Source organism: Styela clava, chromosome 1 (genome assembly GCF_964204865.1).
Source record: "Styela clava chromosome 1, kaStyClav1.hap1.2, whole genome shotgun sequence".
In the NCBI taxonomy this organism is placed as follows: Eukaryota; Metazoa; Chordata; class Ascidiacea; order Stolidobranchia; family Styelidae; genus Styela; species Styela clava.
Window position 1 is genome coordinate 1,861,288 of NC_135250.1, and position 23,120 is coordinate 1,884,407.

Sequence of the window (23,120 nt, forward strand, 5' to 3'; positions counted from 1 at the left end):
TATTGACGATAAATCGGAAAAATTGGTCTAATTGTAAAATTATTTCACGTTCGGTAAAAGAATAACGATGAAGGAGACCCCCCCCCCCCCCCCCCTAAAGAAAAAACGGTGCTCCTGAAGTATGCGAACCAAGATGGCGGACATCGAAACGTAGCATGGGTAACAGGTTAGGGTTAGACCATAATTTTATTCCAATTTCCCTTATTTTAGTCCTACTATGAGTTCGAAGACTAGACAAGTGCCTCTCGTAGTAATTGTACCTAAAATTATGGCCTAACCTTAACGCAAGTGAACACGTACCACTTTATTTCTCAGAACCTTCTAAATTAAAGGCTGTACGCTTTGAACCTTTCGTTAGGTTTCGTTAGGTTATGTTGCTGTCCTGATTTCGTAAACAATAAGTATTGTAATATCATCTAAATTACTTGGAAAATTGGGTTTCTAAATTGAAATATTTTATTTGATTGAACCAAAACTATCATATTCATAAATCCAAATTGGCAATGGATTTAAATTTAAAAAAAAAAAAAAAAGATTTCATAATAAGTTTATAGTGTACGGGGGTTCCGCGAGACTTCGAAATGTTTGATTTCAACGCTAAAAATAAAAAAAATAGTAATTGTTCAGTTACGGTTGGGGTTGCAAATTAGAAATATCATTCCTAACCCCAACTGGATAATTACAAGTTTGCTATTTTAAAACGTGGGGGGATGTTTTGTTCGAATCTCACAATTTTGCATTGAGGGAGAGGGATTCGTACAACAGATCTCAAGAAAACTCGCACATCACGTCGTGAGGGGTGTAGGTTGGTAATGTTATAGGTATAGACCTCACTGATAAAAAAAAAATAGATTAAGCAAATTCCATTCTTTCAATTACAACCCAAATATAACCCTTTTTTATTCCTAGTCTACTTAACTGATATATGTATTACCTCTTTAGCATTAGTAATTAAGGTTCCCTAGTGACATATGCTCATCAAACACAAGTCAGTGACAGTACTGAAAAACATTGCGAACTGATATCAATAAACTGAGTTGTTAGACATAGAGTAGAGCATCCTAAAGATAATAGGGACCATATATCAGGAGTGGACAACATTTTTTGGTGCTCCCGAAGTATGCGAACCAAGATGGCGGACATCGGAACGTAACATGGGTAACAGGTTAGGGTTAGGCGATAATATTTTTCCAATTTTCCCTATTTTAGTCCTATTATCAGTTCGAAGACTAGCCAAGAGCCTCTCGTAGTATTTATACCTAAAATTGTGGCCTAACCCTAACCTAGTACACATATTACATTCCGATGTCCGCCATCTTGGTTCGCATACTTCGGGAGCCCCCATTTTTTAGTATATATAAGAGCCGCATGCAGCGAGTCACAATTTTTGAAATTAATTATGTATATTAGAATACCGTAAGCTGAAAAGGACTTTACATAAACATATAATAACAATATTGCAAAGTATATATCCTTCTAGCTGCTTAAGGAAATGAAAAAACCTGTTACGCTACAGTTTCTCTTAGTTTAATTTGGATAATATATAAATATTGTCAGTAAGAAGAGCGCACAAAAACTCCGGCGAGCAGCATTTACACCGGTTTGCCAACCGTTGCCATATATAGTTTGAAAAATCGCCTCTTCACAAACTTTTAGGAGTGATTCTTAATATTCGGACACGAAATGGGCCTATGGATCATTTTGTTATTATTTTGTTATTGTAGATCTTGTTGTTAGCATTATATTTCTTCTTCTGTAAAAAAATCGCTCTTGTTTTCAGTGGTCAAGGATTGAATTTTTCGCTAAAAAGCTATTACTTTCATTCATTTCTAAAATATTCGTAGGCTTTATGGGAAATCGTTTTGTTTGCGTTAACGTCATAAAAAATTGCGAACCTTGTGTCGATCAAAGTGTTTATAAATAATGTTATAGTCACTTTGGTGTCGATTACGTTTGCCTTGGTCGCGAAGTTTGTGGTACGTTTTAGCCTCGTGTTAATATATATATGAGCATCGCGCTCTTGTTTATTAAACTGGAAATGCCATATCGATCAATTAGCCATCAATTTTGTTTATACGCCCTTGGCTCAGAATAAGTCTTTGCTCAACCAACCGGTTCAGCATCGCCTTGCGTCATCTATTGCTGGTAAACATTTGTGATTTTGTAGACTCAAATTTCGTGAGGGATGACACGAGCGGGTTTGATAACCCTTTGTGACTTATGAACTATTTCATCCATTTCTATGTCTCTCAATGGATAGGACAGGATTCGCATATTTACACAGGCGATCACATGGCGAACCACGGCCTCTCGCCCGTACATGAGTCGGTATGAGATCAATTTGCAAGTTATTTCTTTCTGATGTATGGACTCGATAGTGGAGGAAGTCGTGGAGTCTAGCTATCCTCACGCGCATAAGTTTTCTCCACGGAATGCGAATGTTAAGACTAATACACTTTCACACGATTTTGGTTCAGCTTTAGGAAAATTCAAAATGATTTTTTATCTAAATTAATAGACTTAGTTTTACTGTACTTCAAGTCGTCTCATCGATATTTCCTCTCGTATAAGTTATACATGAAAATTCAACCTCAAGTTCTACATTATTTCAAATCCGGAAGATGGGGCTAAAAAGCTCTGAATTTGTGGGATTATTGGTTGTCTTGAGAACTAAGACGCTACTACGCATTCGTGAGCAGTTTGCGGTGGCGGTCGGTGGTGTTTCGCCGCGCGCTTATTTAAACTAATCGAATCAGAGCGAAAAAGACATTGAATTGAGGCGATTTAACAGAATTTTGTTACTGAAAAATTTATCATAAACATTAGAAATTGTTTCTACTGCATGCAAAACGAGGTTAAAATTATTGATTTGAGTTAGTGTTCATTTAATTTAAGTTTTTTGCATGATAACAGTCAGATAGCATGCTACAGTCTGACATTGCTAGGGATAGGATTTCCATATACTAGATTGAGGGAAGTAGAAATGACAGAAAAACAACATTTAGAAACATCCCATCAATATGCACCCTTGTACTGTTGTAGTAGATCGTATATTCAACTTCAATCAAACTAAACTAAGAAAGATTTATAGGTTACATATTCCACAATTTAATAATTGTATAACTTTCTTATTCCTTTGATCTGGGAATCAACTCAACTAGGTTAACTAGTATCTAGTAAAAAATTTGTTTCAGAGGTATGACCTTAATAGTGGAGGAAACCGCCCTGTAACAAAAAGAATTCTAACAATGCTCCCATACATAAAACAATATAGGATTAACTTTATTATGCCATCTAGGGCATTGATTCTTCCTAACAATATAAATGAATAAACAAACAAAAACTCAAATCCACATGGGGCTTTCTACTGTGTATTGTTCATATAATATTCAATTTATCCAATGAATTAGGACAATATTGATTTTAATCAGACTCAGATAGACAGTGCTCTATGTTGCTGAATATTTAATGAGGTCCAGTCTGTTGTGACAATTAATTAATTACTCTTAATTGCCTTCCAATATGGTGTTTTGTATTAGATTGTTCTTAAAACTAGAGTTTATTAAAATTGACAGTATATTTATTTTTTAGTTTATGAGTGCCATATGCTTTATAACTGTTTATCATTTAATGTTAAAATATGAATTGTCAGAGTTATTCAATTGTAAATATAGTGCTTTGATTCTGGCAGATTAGATTTATTTCTCTTTCATTGTGGACATTTGATGGGATTGTATCTGTTGGAAATTTGAAATATCAGTGAATGAGATTTTTATTTTATCTAAGTTTGTTCAGAGCTAGATCGCAAGTTTCTAATCAAAATCTTGCCTAGGGGATATCCAAATAGCTTTGCAATTGAACAGGGCTACATTTCAGATTGTAAAATTATTTGGATTGAGATAATTCTACTGAAATAATGACTCCTACCAGTAAATATGAAGTCTTGATACTATTGACTTTAACTTCAAGTCTTGAATTTACTGGTGTGTGCCACGATAATCCCTATGGTTTCAGTAGCTCCTGCATACCAGCATCATTATGTCGCATGTAACTTAATTCAGAGATGATAAGTCTTCTTTACTTTAAAGATAGTGTAAGTGAACCTACAATGAGCAAATTTTTCTAAAAAAAAGAAACCGAGGAATGTTTTATAATTTGTCTTAGTTAAATGAGCCTGTATTTCAGTACTATTCCCCACAGGAATCGATGAGCCATGATTTGCCGGAATAATCCTATAATAATGAGGGTGTACAAATGCCGCTATTTCACGATTCAATGGTTATTAAAAGAATCTTTTTACTGTCATGGACAAAACACAAATTCATTAAATTTCAAATTGTTTTGATTAGTGGACGAATAGCTTTTTGATTCTCTATGATTATATCGCGGAGCCCTCCGTATGAAGAACTATGAGAATCTATGATATAGAGAAGGGGTGGCCAACTTGCTTTCAACCACAATCGACTAAAATTTTCAAAAAAAAAAAATTGGGCATTGTGATGCCATTGCTACTGTTGCAAATAAAATTTATCACATATGCTTTATCGAGCTTGCCCAGACACAAATGATGTATGTGTATATCATATTTTGCGCATGTGCGGTAATGTATTCGTCCTGTTTTAAAACATACCACACGCTCTGCATCAATCTGGATCAGGGCAATTTTTTAGCTATGTTATTAAATTCACTAACATCAGAGGCTACTTGAGACGTGGTGATCGACCGGTCGATCGCGATCGACATGTTGGCCACTCCTGATATAGAGTACTCATAGCTATATTAGAACATTAGTCCTTATCACAAGAACAAGAAAGTCAATTCGAAAAATTTCTTTGCCACAGTAATCAAGGAAGCGTGGTTAGTCGGAATAGTTGTATTTAAACAGTGTGGTATCAATGCTGCCATTTCATACTGATGCCAAATTGAACCAAAGTAAACTAACTATTTTTAGGTTCGTTATTTAAGTTACTGTAAGTGCAGTAGAAACCAAATTAATGCTTATTAATGGTTTACATTTATCATGACTTGGAGATACAGGGACGCAACACATGAGTGAATTTATTGGGAATAACAATTCAAAGTAAAAAGAAAGAATGGCGTTACCTGAAGGAATGTATAGGTTTGTTCCGGGAGAGGAAGAATTGCAGAAATTTATAAGTTCCGCTGCGAATCAAAGCGTACGACCGTACAACACGAATGAGGAATATCTTTATGCTATGAAAGAGGATTTGGCCGAATGGTTTAAGGTATTTTGGTTTTGTAATCAAAAATATCATATCCTTTTGTTTTATTGTTTATTGTGTATGGATTTAGTAATTTAGTGAACGAAAAACCATTATGCCATCAAGATATTTCTTTGAAATGGGGAATAATAGGGTAAGCATATCATTTTCCATTCTGTGGAATAAATTTGATTATTTGGTGAGCTGAAGAAAACTCTTTTTCCATTAAAAATTTTTATAAGACAAAAACAATTAGCCTATGCATGTTTATAATACAAAATACGATACTCTCGTAGTATGTGTACCAGGTTAGGGTTAGGGCATAATTTCATGCCGATTTTCCTTATATTAAATCTATTACGAGTTCGGGGACTGTCTGTATTACCCAAGTGAATAGGTTTCCGTCCCTTTACATTTTACAATTTGATGTGAAATAGGCGAACAAAATTAGTTACCTCCATATTGGTACACACACTACTGGATTGCCTTCATTTTGGCTCTTAACCTAATTTTTAATTTCCACAGGAACTTTACCAAGTCAACATTTATGTCGATAACTTCATTGAATTTTTACAAGATGGAAATCTGCTTTGTGAACATGCAAACAGTGTCAATGAAAAAGCCAATGAATTTCGAGTCCTGCATCGTGGGGATCCCATACTTGACCGAATAATCTTACCATCCAAAACTGTGCACTATAATCCGGTATGTATTTGTTTACATTATGATTAGTTTGAATTTATTTGATTTGGATCTGAAGTATTTATACCTGGCATGGGCAAAATCCGACCCGTTGCGTAATTCGATCTGGTCCGCATGATGCTGCCACAGCCAAACTAAACCAAATTTTGATGTTTCAGCTGAAAAATAGTCCAATGAATTTGTCAAAATTGCGATTGAATTTTGTTTTTTGACAATGCTTATTGATTTCCACTTTACTTTTGTAACACTGTAAATATTTTTCATAAAATGTAACTTTTTACATCAAACTCACATGGCCCGTCAGTCTAGATAGGCAAAATTGTTGGCCCCGAGTCCTAAAACTTGCCCATTCTGGCTTTATACTGTGACCTTGACAGGGCAACTCAAGCTTTTTCCAGATAAATGGACTGAAAGTGGGATGGATCAGGATTTAAAAAAAAAAAAAAAAACTATAAAGCACATGAAATATTTGAATATGTTATAAAATAGTTTAATAGTATAATATCAATTTTTAATTTCAGAAATAATTTGTTTTATTGTCTCCCACCCCAGGAAAATTTTTAAAATCATAATCATATTTGCATATTGCTATTGTTTCATTGTTTGATTTATCCACCTTATTGACTTTACTCTCCCTGTTACAGAAATGTAAACCCTTTCTTATATTATTTCTGTCGAAAATGTCTTTGACCTTCATTGATATGTTTTTACTAATTATGTTTGTTAGTATAGATTATCCATTTTAATCTGATTGCTGTATTGATTTCATTTGTATTGGGAATGCTATGAAGGGCATGGGAGTCCAAGGAACTTAGATGGAATTCTAATTTAAAGGTTATTTTTGAACCCAATTTAAACGAGCATAAGATGCAAATTTTTTTATGTGCTAGTACAGTGGTTTTTAAACTTTTTAAGCCGCTCCATTTTTTATAATTTGTCAATTCTTGTGCCCCACATCAAAAATAAATAGCTAACAGTGGGCAACAAATAACAGATAGTAACGTGAAAGTATGTTTTATTCAAAAAAACACGTTGAAAATACGTTTACAAAATAAGTGAATGTGAATACCCAAAATGGGGCGGGCAAAATATAACAAATATTTTATTTATTTTTTAATTAGATTCATGCCCCCTCAACAAATTCTCGTCGTCCCCCCCGTGTGGGAAACACTGTGCTAGTATCAACAATAGTTCTGTTGATGGATAGCATCTCGTTTTTGATTGTTATAGTAATGGTCTTTTTGGAATGATTAATGAGGGAGGGTTCAAATAGGTTTGCTTGTTTTTTACCCCTTGGTCTTATTGCAGCAGAAAATTGAAAAAAAGGGTACTAGTTACTTGAAAGAAAATTTTTTTACGGGCCCCATAACCCTAAATCAGGGGTTCCCAAACCAGGGGTCACGACCCCAAATTGGGTCGGAGTGATAAGTAGGTAGGGTCGCAAACAAGTCATGGGGTCGGTGGGGTCGCTGAGTTATGGTCAAGTATGGATGTACAAAACATCTAAGATTTGATAAATTATGTTAAATTTAGCAGCTTGTACCATGGCTTACTGTAAAACAGGCCCATAGGCATCGCTCTATGCTTATGCTATAGAGAATGTAAGTGCTTATTGTGACATCACTGTTTGGTTTTAGCTTATTTTACTTAATATCACCACATGACCAAACTCAAAAGTCAAATATATATATTGACCTGGGGTCGCACTGGACACTTGAAAGTTGTCTTTGGGGTCGTCCTAAAAAAAGCTTGGGAACCCCTGCCCTAAATTAAGGACATAATTCTTGGTATTTAGACTCTTGGCAACTTTGCTCAGAGATGAGTTTTCTTTACCTCTGAGTTAATATGTTAACTTACTGAAGCGTACAGAGCAGACATGGGCAAAGTACGGCTCGTTGGGTAATTCAATCTGGCCTTCATGATGATGCTACAACCAAACTAAAACCAATTTTTGATGTTCTAGCTGAAAATAAATATCAAGGAATTTGTTGATTGTGGTTAAATTTAGTTTTGGCACAAGGCCTATTGTTTACCACCTTTGCTTTGTAACACTGTAAATATTGTTCATAAAATGTTACTTTTAACGTCACACTTACATGGCCCGCCAGTGAAGGCCCCTGATCCAAAAACCTTGCTCACCCCTGGTATAGGGCAAAATACCTTGAAATTCGAAAATTTTAAATGAAAAAAAAAAAACAATTTTTTCACAGGGTCGTCATGCAAGTACCTTCTTTGCCCGAGATAACGTTGCCAACTTCATTGGTTGGTGCAGAAAGGAACTTAGGATCGCTGAAGCCGTCATGTTTGAGTCCAATGATTTGATCTTGAGGAAAAATGAAAAGAATTTCATATTGTGTTTACTTGAGGTGTGTTATTCATTCATTTTTTCATAAGGTTTTATTATATTTTCATATTTTGCTTTTTCTACTGAAATATTATAAGGGAAATAATGTCTCTTGAGAAAAAATAATATTAATTTCATTTTGTGTTTTCTTGATGTGTGTAATCCACTCATTTTTTCATGAGATTCGAATATATTTTTCATATTTATCATAAGAAGCGTTTTCCTTGCTTCCTATAAAATTTTATTGGGAAGATAATGTTTCTTTATTAGGGATGTTTAACATAATAAACTTAAACTAGTGATGAACACCTTTGAATACATTCTAAAATAATAATTCAGTTAGAATATGGAATACTGAATATACAATTTACATCTTAGTAGTTTACTTCATGGTCTTTTAAAATGAAGTACCGGTACTCCGAAAATAAGTTTTGGGCAATTGCAAGTCCTTACAGCCTGATTAGCTTCCTGTCCATGAAATTATATTGGGGGTAGAATGTAGAATGTAAACGGAAACCGACCGTTGCGATCTCTTTGACTCAAATTTATCTTAGCTACTCATTGTCCAACCTTTTCCTGCGTTTTGCAATCTGCTCATTCAGAGCAAAATATGGGAATGGGCTTTCTCATCAAACAAAATAATTCATTATTCAAGGTTGCACGACGGGGGTCAAAGTTCGGCGTACCGGCTCCGGTTTTGATTCAAATGGAAGAGGAAATCGACGAGGAGATTGAGCAAGATTTGAGGGATGAACAGAGTGAGGAGGAGTGTGAGGAACAGGAGGAGGAAATAATCCGGGAACCCCCTAAACAGAAAGTAGCCTGTGATTTCAAGAGCTTGGATGAAATGGTGAGTTTGGTTAAAAGCATAGAGCAGAGGTTCCCGCCCATGGCCCCCTGAAGGGGTCACAGAGCAGTTGGAGGGGGACCTCAGTGCTAGTCTTAGAACTGTTTTTGCCTTTCCCTTCACAAGGAATTCCCTATTCTACAAGTTTCATTGCTCGATAAAGGTATTCCACAGGGCGTTTTCACTTTGTTGAGCATAAATTGTATGAACATAATAGGATTTGTGGAAATTTCGTCGAAATATAATAGAAGTTATATATGGAAGTTATTTTTACTCAATAGGTATATTTAGAAATGTCTCATTAAAACATTATTTTAAATCAAATAGCATTATATGCGTTTTTGGTATTTTAATAAAAGTACATAATAGGACAATACACCTTATTATATATATGCCTATTCTATTCACAATTCTATCATAAATTTAGCATAAAGATTAAGATTGGAAAGTTTAGGAATTTTAAGCAAGAAATAATCTGTCTCTAATTCCGATGTTCGGATAGTGTAAAGAGATTTTGTAAATTTTATTTTCAGAATATGTTATGATATATGCATAAAATTTGATTTCATGCAACAATTTTTACTCAAACGATATTGAATGCGTTTTTTATGAAATGTTGTATTTTTGATATCCGAATCCTTAAATAGCAATATTTTGAATTTTGTTTGAACAAAATCAATGTTCATTTCTATACTGTATGTCCAGTCAGGATAGGCTTTTCATATCCAATGATTTGTCAATAAAGTATTTGTAGTATTCCATAAATGACTGACACAATGTACTCATATCATAGTTCTAAGTACTGGGTAATTGGCTTAAAGAGTTTCTCATTGTTGCGCTTATCTTTTGTCTAACTCAGGAATAGGAACAGTATCCCCTCTCTATTCATAACTGCTTTTATAGTCCGCGAAAACGCGAGACCTTTATTGTTCTATCCTGGCGAACTCTGTGTTTTTAAGATTTTTGATCTTTCTTAACCTATTGTCACACTTTTGTGCTTTGTTTGCTGAACTTTTAAGCAAAACAAGTTGAGTGATAAGGCTTGAAAAGGTTAATTTAAAACAACAATTGTTTCATCACAATGTTTCCAAAACAACAATATAGATACATACCTTGGGTCGTCTGCTAATAATGGCGCAATAGATACCTTCGGGAAAGAATTCCTTGATCTGTTTGCAAACCGTTTTAAACAAGAACCACGCAAACTCGAATTTCTAAAAATTATTTTAAACTGTAGACTATTAAACTAACAGTCTCTCATTTTCGTCTTTATGGGTGTAGTTTTAAGTTAAAAACACGGTTTCACTAGCCAAACTGGACCGGTAATTTCGTCAGACAACTGGACCGGTAATTTCGTCAGACACCAAGGTTCGCATATTATCCGTTAACCGTTTTATAGAATACGATTTTTAGTCATCCCAGGGCGAGGAGGAGAACTAATATGGCAGCTTAGGACGACATATGGCCTCTATCAATTCCGGTTACCTGGCTATGTCGGTAACTAAATAATTGTCTCATCGACATGACAGTGTCTTATCGACTTTGTTTTTTCTTTATAAGCATGAAAATCCTTTTTAACAAGGTTTTATATGTATTTTTATTTATGCAGATAGTTTGTCAAACTTAGTTTTAAAGTTATCTTAATCGTATCTCCTTCAATACCGAAAGTTTTCAATATCACTGATTCACTGTAATTCAGGAATATACACAAATCTCTCCAAGTTTCTGGTATGATTTTATATGTAAAGCGCTGAATGATATTCTCCGAATGTCTCGAAGTAACCCTACATAATCATTATCTATAATCGGACTCATTGAACTGTGTGCGCAAGATTATCAGATTTCCGCATGACTGTCGTTCACCCTTGTTAGCTATGCATTATGACGTAATATTGAGAAACGACAGTTCGTCTTCAGCGACGGACAATCATCAAAATAACCTCATTTGCACTGTTTGTAAGGGGTAATACCGAAAGATAACGGTTGTAAATATTTTTGGCAGAGTTTACTCAAAGATACATGGTAATTCTAACCCTTACGTTAAGGTTAAATTCGCCAGTCGGAAATAGTCCGAAAAATCCATTGATTACGAATTTGCAGGCTGTTTAATTTTAAATCAAAATTGGTTAAAATATTCATCAATAACTACAATCTACCAGGTTCGTCATATTTGACGAGCGAGATATTTTGCGATTCTTGGATATTTTTTATTGAACTTATAGCCATGCCCGTCATTGCCTCGTGTCACACTAAATTTATATCCTAGTTAAGTTTGGAAGTGTATTACTTCCAAATTAAAATTGACATTTAAACCATCTGGATATTCTTTTTTTTATGATTGTTGTAAACTATCTCTTGTCTGACGAAACCTGACCTTGGTCAAACAAAATGTTATAGAATAAAATTTGTGAAATTGCGATGCAAGGCATCTGCACCACTCAATATGACCATAAGTATAAGTTTGTTTCAGCATAATGTACGATAAAATAATTGATAAACCAAACATGGCCGTCTTTTATCAGGCCTTCGAAATCATCGATGTGCATCATGTATATTTATTTTGTTACGCTAATCCTGTAATCCAAGCCACCGATAAAAGACTTTGTTTTTGCTATTTTGATATTGATATGCTTAACTGTAGACCTGTAGAGATATCGTAGTAGCAACATTATGCCTTGGGCAATAATACTGTCTAAGTTTTGTAGCATTTGTTTGCAAACGCCTTATTGTTTATCTGCGATTTATCTATAGATTTTATTAATCGATGCCCGTCTGTTTGATCAGCGCTGAATCAAAATTGATTGACAGATAACTAACGAAAGGTTCATGGTGTCCATACTTGAACGATACTGTTCATAAAAACACCATTTCAAAATAAATTACCCAAAGTGACAAATATCGTTTTTTACACACAATGGACCTAATAGGGGGCTCCCGAAGTATGCGAACCAAGATGGCGGACATCGGAATGTAATATGTGTACTAGGTTAGGGTTAGGCCATAATTTTAGATATAAATACTACGGGAGGCTCTTGGCTAGTCTTCGAACTGATAATAGGACTAAAATAAGGAAAATTGGAAAAAAATTATCGCCTAACCCTAACCTGTTACCCATGTTACGTTCCGATGTCCGCCATCTTGGTTCGCATACTTCGGGAGCACCCCTAATAGTTTGGTATTCTACAACTCTTACATGCTATTACTTTCTATTTCGGGTATTTTGAATGGTTCTATTTTTGAGGGAATTTGATATATTAATCTTTATTTACCTTAAAAAATTCATACGGTGTTTAAACTGCATATTCACATGAAGACCCCATAAACCCGTGAAAAAAAATTCTGATGTACATTTAATCGATTAAAAATAAATGGACAAATCAAATCATATAGAAAAAAAAATGAAATTTCAGTTTTCTAAATTCAGAAAAATACGCGAATTTTTGGATAGCCTTCATAATTTCGAGTTTGTTTAAACTGAAGGCTTTAAACAATCCCTAATCTTTCTTCCCCATAAATAACATTGTTGACTTTCGGCCGTATAGTTTCGTAGTGATAAGCATCCCTGTGTGTGTGATACTCCGAGTGGTCCGTTTACAGTATTTAATTTGTAATCAATCATTCTCACTCAATATAAGAATGCCCCCTGCGTACGTATTGGCTTACACTTGCAATATTTTATAATATGTCGACATAATTTGGTTTTTGAATCGCTTTTATACGTTTATTGTGAATATGCCCACTAGATAAAAAAAAAATTATGCCAAAAGTTTATCCAATGATACCAGTTTTCAAAAATTCAAAAATATCACACATTGCTGTCGTTACAGTATCCATACTAATCGCTCTTGTATATTTGCTTTAGTATTAAAACCACCCATTGTAAAAATACCGTTTGTTCGTCACAATAGGCAATCTTAAACATACCATTGTGTCGTTACTTTAAAGCTTAATGTAACGTAAAATAACTTATGAACCCCTTATATGGTCCGTTGATATTATCTACCGATTTTCTATATTTCAAACATGGCCCTAACCAAATAATTCAATCGTAAATTGGATACAATTTCCATAAACTTTATTATTCGAAAGTTATTTGCTCTGAAGAATAAATAGTCGAAGTACGATTATTTAAACACGTTTTTGGCGGTATTGATATATATTGATAAGTATAGCAATGAATCGGGGCATTTCCGGGTCAAAGAATTAAATTTGTTTATTTTGATTATTTATACCAGGGCTACTCAACTGGCGGACCGCGGTCCGAATCCGGACTATTCGAGTATTGGATTTGGAACGCACCTAATTATTTATTTTGAATCATTAGCCCCACTTTTTGAATTTCCTGTTATAAAATGGACTTTCATAGTTTTGAATGTATACGAAAAGAACTATAACACCATAATAAACACTTTTAATTTGCTACTAATCATTAGTCGGTCGAGGAAGTGCGCGTTTAAGGATGCCGAAATATCATTTCTGGAAAGACCGGACCCAAATAATTTTGAAGTTTTGTTTGCGGACCTTCGATAAAAATAGTTGAGTAAGTAGCCCTGATTTATACCATAAAAATCAATCCGCCTGTAATAGACGAAAATATTGTATTTAACGATGTGCGTTAACAAGTTCGTTTAAAAATCCAGATATCTGGAACAAACATCCCGATATACGAATTCCGAGGTAATTCAGAATTCTAGAATACTAGAACTATCCGGTTATGGCCATTTCTATCAAGTCGTTTCATATTCGATGATTAGGAACAGATAATTATGGATGTATGGCCACAGCCACCATTTTAGGGCTATTTGGCTACCATATAGACCGCAGGGTACTCCTGAAGTATGCGCACCAAGATGTCGCACAACCTGAACCCTAACCTGGTACACAACCTGAGTTCAGGTTGTGCGCCATCTTGGTGTTCATACTTCAGGAGGTCCGACCGCAGGTTAGGAATATGGATGGATATATGGTCTCAATCGGCATTTGAATGGTTTTCTTTGTATAAGGCCATTGGGCTGCGATATAGACAGTAGGTTTATAATATTGGTTGACTGGACTTCGAGGGATATTAGGCCTCCATATCGGCAGCCAGTCATTACTTTTTCCCGTTGATATAAATGACATTTTTTCGTGAAGTGCTTTCAAGTGCACGACCAACACGAGTGTTTGAACCTCTTATGTGTTTTAATTATTTGATCTTGATCAGGAGAAATTACATTCGAGTGTTGTAAACTTGTTCAACGTTAGTTGTTACTTTTAGTGGAATTTTAAATGTCAAAATTTGATAACTCACTATTCTTTACTAAATACTTTAAAATTATATTTCTGAATGTGTAATATCGAATATACTCTGAATTACCGTAGGTTATGTTTTGTAGGAATCAACGTATATTTAATGATTTGAATTTGCAAATGCATGACAATAATAGTTACTTTTGTGGATAGCAACCTAACACAATGTATCTGCTGAAAGATAAGATAATTTGGTACTCCCGAAGTATGTGAACCAAGATGGCGGACACGGGAACGTAGTATGTGTACGAGGTTGGGGAAAGTTGGAATAGGATTATGGCCTATCCCTAACCTGGTACACATTCTACGTTCCGGTGTCCGCCATGTTGGTTCACATACTTCGGGAGTACCGATAGTTTATTTTGAATTCCGTCATGATGTGAAAGATGAAAAACAAAACACAGGGCAAACACGCTGGGTGGATATCCAGGAAAGTTGTCAAAATTTCAAATGAGGTATCCAAATTCTCCTATAAATATACCCTCAAAGATTCCAGTTATTCATAATCCGATAATTCATTATTCCAAGTACATTAAATAGTGATATTCTAGAATTTCGAATATTTTTATAAATTAGGCCATGTTGAACAGATAGCGCACTGGATTCGATATAAATCAAATGATGTGTGCTATCGATTGGGTTTCTACAAGAAATAAGTATGTCTGAGGAAGTTTGACCTTGGTCAGACGAAACGTTACAGAAATATATTTGTGTCAGTGTGCAGTAAGACTATTTAATTAATAAATTAAATGAGTTTGAATTGGAAAATACTGCTCTCAATGCGCAGAACGTTTAATAACTATGAATAGCAACACAGCGCATTGTAACTATTATAAGATAAATGAGATAATTGATTTTGGACTCCGCTATTGTTCAAAAATGACAATACACAAACACGCAGAATGGAAATTCAGGGAAGATGGTAAAACGTCAAATGAAGTTTAAACGAATGAGGTCTAGGAATTCTCTTCAAAGTATGCCGTCAAATTTATTTTTTTAATAAATATCAGCTCATTACATATTTATGGCATGCTCCTTGAAATCAAAGTTCGGAATCGTTTTATAAAACTTTATTTCCCACTGTTTACTTGGATGTGAATAAATACAGCCATGACCGGAAATTTAATCGATTTATCGCGGGAAATATCGGAAAATCGATTTGTTTGTCGTCACAGATGTTAATTGGGAAGTCTGGAATCTCAATGGATTATTTGATTGGGTTTCGCTTAAATGCCTTTCAAGGAATACTTGACGTTTCCCCTGTGCGGGAAAAATTCGCGCCGCAGGAAAATAATTTGAAGTATTGTGTTTCGGGTGATCAAAATAGTGTATATACGTTCTGGGCAACGGTAGATACTAATACCAATGTTGGGTCTTCAAATTAGTAAATCTCAATACATCAAGAACTGGGACAATAACAATAAACTTCAATAAACTTCGGGGCAACATCAATACAGTGTTTTTTCAACTTTTTAACCCCCCCCCCCCCTTTTTAGAATTTGTCAAGTTTCGGGCCCCACCTCAAAAATGACTCGCTAACGATAAGCTACAAATAACAGATAATAAGGAAAGTATGTTCTATACGAAAAACACGTTGAAAATACGTGGATGGAACGTAAATATCCAAAATAAAGGCGAGGGAAGATCAAATCTGACAAATATTTTAATTTTCAATTAGTTGCCCCCTCAAAAGACTTGTCTACTCCCCTTTGCGGGGCGCGACCCGCAATTCATAGCGCTTTTGGTCAATCAAGTAAGGTAAATATTAAGCAGGATTCACATTATAATTAATGAGGCCCATAAGTTTTCCCTCTAAATAAAACCTATCAAAAAATGACTAACAAATAATAGAACATACAGATGGAAGTGGCGCATATTATGCAGTTCTGTATTAAAAACCATTCAAAAAAGTTTCTTGGAGTTCCTTGGATTGAAACATTTTTCGCCACAGGAAAGGATTTCAAAGCATGGTACTTTGGGGTAATTAAAATAATTTGATTATATTCTGTGTATTAGGATTTTTATAAAACTATATTAATATGGTTTGCATTGACATACGGAATTCACTTCGCGGTGAAATTAATGAAACATGAGTATTCTCTCCAAGTGAAATCTAGGGAAAAAGAATAGAGCGTACCAACGAGATGGGCACTTCCGGCTTATTAAATTTCTTTTTCTGCGAGGTGGGAAATAATCGACCGAGTATCTTTTGTTCGTATTTGGCGATAAAATGGGACATTTGTCTCAACAATACACTTGTAAATAGAGGTGTTGACTAGCAGTTTGTCATCGCCAGTTTTTTTCGGGATCATTGTACACGGGGCTATGTTTGTTTACCCTAATGAGTGTCGTATTCATTCATCAGTCGTCCTTATTTCTACTTTAAAAAGAGAAGTGTTGATATTCTCAGTGTTGATTTTGTAAAATGTTTGACAAAAGACCAACGTTCTCTCGGAAAACACCCGGAAGCTTCAAGTTTTAAAATAACAAAACTCACCTGATATCGAAATGGGAATCCTTCCCAGCCGGGGGGCCGTAGCCCGCCAAATGGGCCACAGAGCAGTCAAAGGGGGCCGCAATGCTCGGCGCAGAACTGATTTTACCTTTCACTACAAGAAAAAAAACCTTTCTTCCTAATTTTATTTCTTGTTAAAGTTATTTCACAGAGTTTTCCACTTTGTTGAGCATGAATTGTTTGAACACAATGGGGTTTGGAATCTACCAATCAAAATAACACTATAAATACAACTGGAATTATAAACAGAGGGCCATTAGTGGTGGAACCCTCCGGAAGGAGGCCACGAGCCATAGAAGGGTAAAAACCACAGTTCTACAATCATTTTGGAAATTGCAATATTCGATCAATATTTTAATTGAAACAATTATGAGTGGCCGCTACCAGCGCAGATCCTTACTCGAGGAGTTGATTTTAACCGCAATATTACGTGCCAATGCTAATATTAATATTAGTGGGTGATCTTGTAGATAAGAACCATATTTATAGCCAGCGCAATGGAACACGTCACAGGGAATTCCATTGACAAGGTAGTGGTTTATAAATCCTAATACATAGCCTTGTACGAAATGAACGAAGTTGCGACGGCCTTGTTGCGAAAGCGCTGGACCTGACTGTGTTGTCATCGTAGGTTCCGGTATAATCCCATCCTCGCCTCCAAACCCAAAGTGTAATACAGGGGTCGGCAACCTTTTGTCGTTCGCGGGCCAAAATTAAGGGTTGCAACTTGCAAGTCATTGGCGGGCCGCACATATTTTTAGAAAGTTGAAAACCGAACGGATGATACTTTTTATAGTAAAAATCAAGCAGTGATACATCTCTCGAATAGAATATAGGTTTATTTCCTCATTGCATTGCATCTTAGAAAATTCCATTTGAATATTTGCGGCGCCATTGAACCCTTTGCACTTAGCATCAACTTTTCTGCGTTTTTTTGCCATTTGTCGAGTTATAGTTAAATTCAGTCTACACGTGTCTTACAATAAATTCTGTTACGTGTAGGATATAATCGTTAAAACAGCTGTTTTGTTACTATAATTCAGCGAAGCGTCGCGGACCCGATCCGTCCCGCGGGCCTTAGGTTGCCGACCTCTGGCGTAATAGATTGGGTAGGAAATGCGGAACCAGGAAGATATTGGTCTTTCCGAATGAATAGTAGCTTCTTACGTGGGTTCTTGGCAGGGCCTTGTTCCGAGCGATCGATGAGCGTATGAAAACGTATGAGAAAAACTTGGCTGACTATTTGTGTTATAAATCCTATTAATCCACTCGGGATTTGATCTGTACTTTTGTGGTTAAAAATCAATGTTTTGCAACCTTTCCAAGTCTTTCAACGCTCGGTCTGGGGATTTAAAATGTTTTAATCATGATTTTATTGATTTATTGTCGTCTGCGAATCCAATCTGCCTTTATAAATTAAAATTGTTATTAAAAAGTACGTAAACTTTTAAATTAATGTTGATATGGTATTAAATGATTTATTTGAGTTTAGACATTCAAGGGGGCTCCCGAAGTATGCGAACCAAGATGGCGGACATCGGAATGTAATATGTGTACTAGGTTAGGGTTAGGCCATAATTTTAGGTATAAATACTACGGGAGGCTCTTGGCTAGTCTTCGAACTGATAATAGGACTGACTATAATAAGGAAAATTGGAAAAAAACTATCGCCTAACCCTAACCTGTTACCCATGTTACGTTCCGATGACCGCCATCTTGGTTCGCATACTTCGGGAGCACCCATTCAACAATAAAATTCGGTTTTACATTAGGGATAGGACAATATTTTTCATTTTTCACACGGGGGTAAGGAAAGCCGATAAGACACATTAATCATATGGCGATTACCAGTCGATGTCGGGTATGGGAATAGTTGAGCTTTTTATTGCTCTTTTCTTGAGGGATAATTTGCATGTTTATTGTTTACCGATACATACTTAGTCCATGTCTCCTCTATTATTACAGAATTGGAAACATGCACGTTTATGCTTAATATTCCCATCAACATGATTTAAAGCTATTCTAGTCTAAAAATCGATTTATATGTTAAGTTTGAACCCTTAGAAATTGTCATAAAGCTTGGCAAATGAAATTTTTGTAATAGAGAATAGCAATTATGATATTAGTCTTAAGTCAGATATTCTTCGAATGGAGGTAAATTCGAATTTCGTTTAAATCCCAATTCGAGATTTTGGATTGAATCACAATCACAATTATTGGACAAGTTAACCTCGTAAAAGCGCACAATTCATTTAAAACATTAGCGATGTTTTAGCGGTTAAGGGCAAATCATTTATTCCGCTAATCACGCAGTGTATAACAACTTTTAAAATACATTCAAGCACTCTCTATACTTCCCCATTTAAGTGCATTATTGATCGGTTTTAAAAGGCTTAGTTAGGCTAAGTATAACAACAGGATCAAAAGCATATTGTTAATTAACCAAACGACAGCTAAATGCACTCTGTTTATTGATGAAGACCGCAATACACATATGAGCACTCTTTAAGTACTTGTTGATATTGATATTGACGCCTGTGTGGGCAATAAAAATGTTGTCCGCGGATTTTAGCTTGAAGGCGATTCGCGACACTATATGAGAATATGTGATGATGTATAAAAAGAAGATAATTTTTACAATCTGGATAGTCAATATCATCATTTTTATAGAATTTGCATTTTCCCGTGTTTTACATTTTCCCACATACTATACACCGTTCTATTTTTTTGTAGGGGTTGGAATCCTTGCGGTTCGACATTACCCTGCCAATTTTAATCTGGAACAATGTTCGAGATTGTAATCGGACATGGTTAGTTAGGTTAAACTTTTTACTACGCTTTCGCCATAACTCTCACAAAGTTCGCCAAACCCATGGAACGACTTGAAATAGCACAGAGTGCTCGGCCTGGTTATGTCTTGTTGTATAGTTAAACTAGAGACATTTGAAACCGAAAGTTTCGAAATCGACATCTGAAAGTTTCATCATAAAAGACTGCGCTAGATTGTCAATGTACATATAGTGTATTGCTGCACTAAATTTAAATTCCTGGACTGTGAGGCAGCCCAACAGACCGATACAGGAAGGCCATTCAAATTACGATTGAGGCCATATACGCATCTCTAATTCTAATCAGGCTATATGGCATCACAATAGTCTCATACTGAGTAGGCCATTCAAATTACGATTGGGATCACATATCCATCTTCATTCCTAATCTTTCCTTCTATCTTTGCTACAACCCGCTGTGATGTTGATGACAAATATCCTTATCAGAGGATTTATTTCTCCCACTTTTGCATTGTATTTTAATTAACTTAGGAAGTCCAACATAGCTGACATGATATAAAGCCTACACGCAAAATATTTTGTCTTAGTAGACATTCTGCATAATTCGGGAGATTTGGATTTTGTAGGATAGACAAACTCGGGACCTCCTGGATTATGCGCACCAAGATGGCGCACAACCTGAACTCAGGTTGTGTATCAGGTTAGGATTCAGGTTGTGCGACATCTTGGTGCGCATACTTCAGTAGTACCTAAGGTCGTTTATATCTGGTTTGAGTATCCTTGCATTAAATGCATATGGATTCACCAGTACGAAAGCAACGAAGAAGGAGAGATCTAGTCTAGCTGCCTGCTGTCTTACATTACGTAGAATAATTATTTTTTCACTTGCCCCCAGCATTAGGGGTGGGCACTTCGAATCGAATCGTAAATTATTCGAATCGGTTTAGAGAAAAATTTCGAATCGCCGTCATCTTGTTTTTTTCTTTCCGCCAATTGTCGAGGTAAATTTCTTATTTTTTCAATTTTTTCAACGCAATTCTGACATACTACTCTTTTCTGTAGTGGGTTATTGATGAAAACGTGTTTTTATTGGATGTGAACGCTCTGCAATCTGTCTGAGTGATATATTCTACGTTTTCCGTAATTTATGTGTATGCAGGAGGACCTAATACAATAAGAAAGTTACATACAATTTCATACCTCCCAAGTATTCTAGATTCGATCCGATTCGAAAAAAATATTCGATTCGATTCTGAAATCATCAGGTATTCGAAAATGCCCAGCCCTACTCAGCATGCCTGCATCTTACCATCCATCAGGATGTTTAGTTAGAATCGAGTAATCCTGTTTGATAGTTAACTTTAATAGACAGTGTTACGATATCTATGACTAGATATATTGTATATATTTCAGAGAGACAAAGGAAAGTGTTGGAGCAATGGAAATTTTTTTCCGGAAGATATGCGGTTTAAAAAAAATCGCAACTTATATTAAAAATGCTATTAGTTAAACCGCGCCAGGACAGGTCAGCCAGCACATTGTAAGAATGAATAATTCTCAGTTTATGATGTCACGCTCATCGAAAACAAAAGAATGATAACTTTCCATATAAAGTCTCAAAACACATTCATCAGCGCCTGTCACGAACGGCTTGCAAATATTTGGATTCTGTTCCTAAATGCGGTCATAACTCACTTTTGGACGTATGTGTGTATATTTGTTCTTAAGGTACCGAAAAATAGTAAAAATTACTAGAATTTCGTAGTTATTTATAGAGAATAAGCGAAAATGGTATTAAATTTTTATTAGGCAATACTGGTTTATATGAATCTGACTGTTTTGTCTTATATTGAAATAAAACTGTAGGGGTTGTTAATGAAAAGCAATGATGTTGAATTCATACGAAATCCAATGTGTTTTTTAACAGTAAAGTGTTTTTGTTCGAGAATTGGCGCCGCGTGCCTATTGTTGTCATCGGCAGGTGATTGCTTTATTGGTTCTAACTATCTTGCGATAGTTTACATAGTGACACGGTTAATCGAGAATGAATGTATATTCCACTGTAATCTGTAATAGAACGTGCATAACCGTGAAAGAATGAAAAAAGTTGGCTGTGAACTCTCGCCCGTTTCCTGCCTCATTCCCCAGACAAACACACTTCCATGCGAACCGAGCGCTGGTTGCGGCTTCCCCCGCCATAAGTCCATTTGTCTGGAACAAATCTGAAACACAAACTAATACATAATGCACCAGCATAATTGTATATGGTTTCATTAGCTCTTGGCTTTTTAGTGGTCCCTTACAATTGCAGAGATGAGCTTATTTTACTTTTGAGTGAGTGAGTTTGCTTTGAGTATATTTTCTTAGGAAATTAGAGCAACTCCCAATTCAGTTGTGGATAGAAGGATAATATTTTAAATCTAATTCTGAAAGTATTTTCAAACAATACTTGATTTAATAGCTGTAAAAATTCCAATGCTATAGTTATACTATACCTCAAAGGTTCGGTGTACTATCATGTAGGCACAACGGCTGTGTAACCATCGCCATGACTTAATCTGAAGATTAGAGCTTACGGTAGTAAAGAATATTTATGTTTGCTTTATTTAAAAATAAGAGTGTGTCGTAATAATGGCATAGTCGTTTGGTGAATTATTAACGAACAATACAATCTATTTGACGACAACGCTCGTAGAAGAATGGAATGAAATAGATTACTAACGCGGGTATGACAATAATGGCATCTCTATTTTAGTATCATTCCCAAATGTTTGAAACAAATAATTGGTTAACTATTCACATACCAGATATGGACGATAGGAGGCGGTTCATCATATTTATTAAGCCGCTTTATCAGATTTTAGTTTTATTAGAAGGAGAAATAAAAAGCACTTCGCAAATTAGCATTTCGTGCTGAACAATTATTATCGCATTACTTCTCTCAATACATACGTATAAAAATCCCATCCTATTCTATTCTAATCAAAAACACGTAAGAGGTATTCAATAAGCATTTGGCTTTATGTAATACTCATTTTGGTGGGCACTGTTTTAGTTGGTCCAATCGCCTGACTATCGTTCCGCGCACCACGTCACCCAAGTTGGGTATAATGATTTGGGGGTACAATGCTGTACAGGAAAGATTCCGGTTCTCCCAAACACATAATGGCTTCTTTAGGATAAGATTTACATATTTATACCGGACTTCATGGTTTAGCGAATCATTCCATGTCGGGTATGGGGTAGCCAGTCATTTCTTTGATATCAGTGATTGTTGTGGCTCACTTGTGAGCGAAGAAGATTTTAAAAATTGTCGAATACGGTGTATGGATATGCGCAATTCTGAGATACATTTGAAAAAGAAATTTCAACAGTCAATTGTTGTACCGCGGTTTCCATCACACAAATTACG

The 23,120-nt window shown here is 35.5% G+C and overlaps 1 protein-coding gene across 4 annotated transcripts in view; it reads left to right on the forward strand.

The window, feature by feature from the left end:
• Nucleotides 1–4,958: 4,958 nt before the first annotated feature.
• LOC120344340 (uncharacterized) overlaps nucleotides 4,959–23,120 on the forward strand; it is a 79,077-nt gene continuing 60,915 nt past the window's right edge. For all 4 annotated transcript variants that reach the window (XM_078116181.1, XM_078116196.1, XM_078116186.1 and 1 more), the window contains exons 1-4: nucleotides 4,959–5,246; nucleotides 5,748–5,927; nucleotides 8,135–8,290; nucleotides 8,924–9,118. In XM_078116181.1, coding sequence (XP_077972307.1) covers nucleotides 5,094–5,246; nucleotides 5,748–5,927; nucleotides 8,135–8,290; nucleotides 8,924–9,118 — 684 coding nt within the window. In that variant the 5' untranslated portion in view covers nucleotides 4,959–5,093. The remainder of the gene's footprint in view (nucleotides 5,247–5,747; nucleotides 5,928–8,134; nucleotides 8,291–8,923; nucleotides 9,119–23,120) is intronic.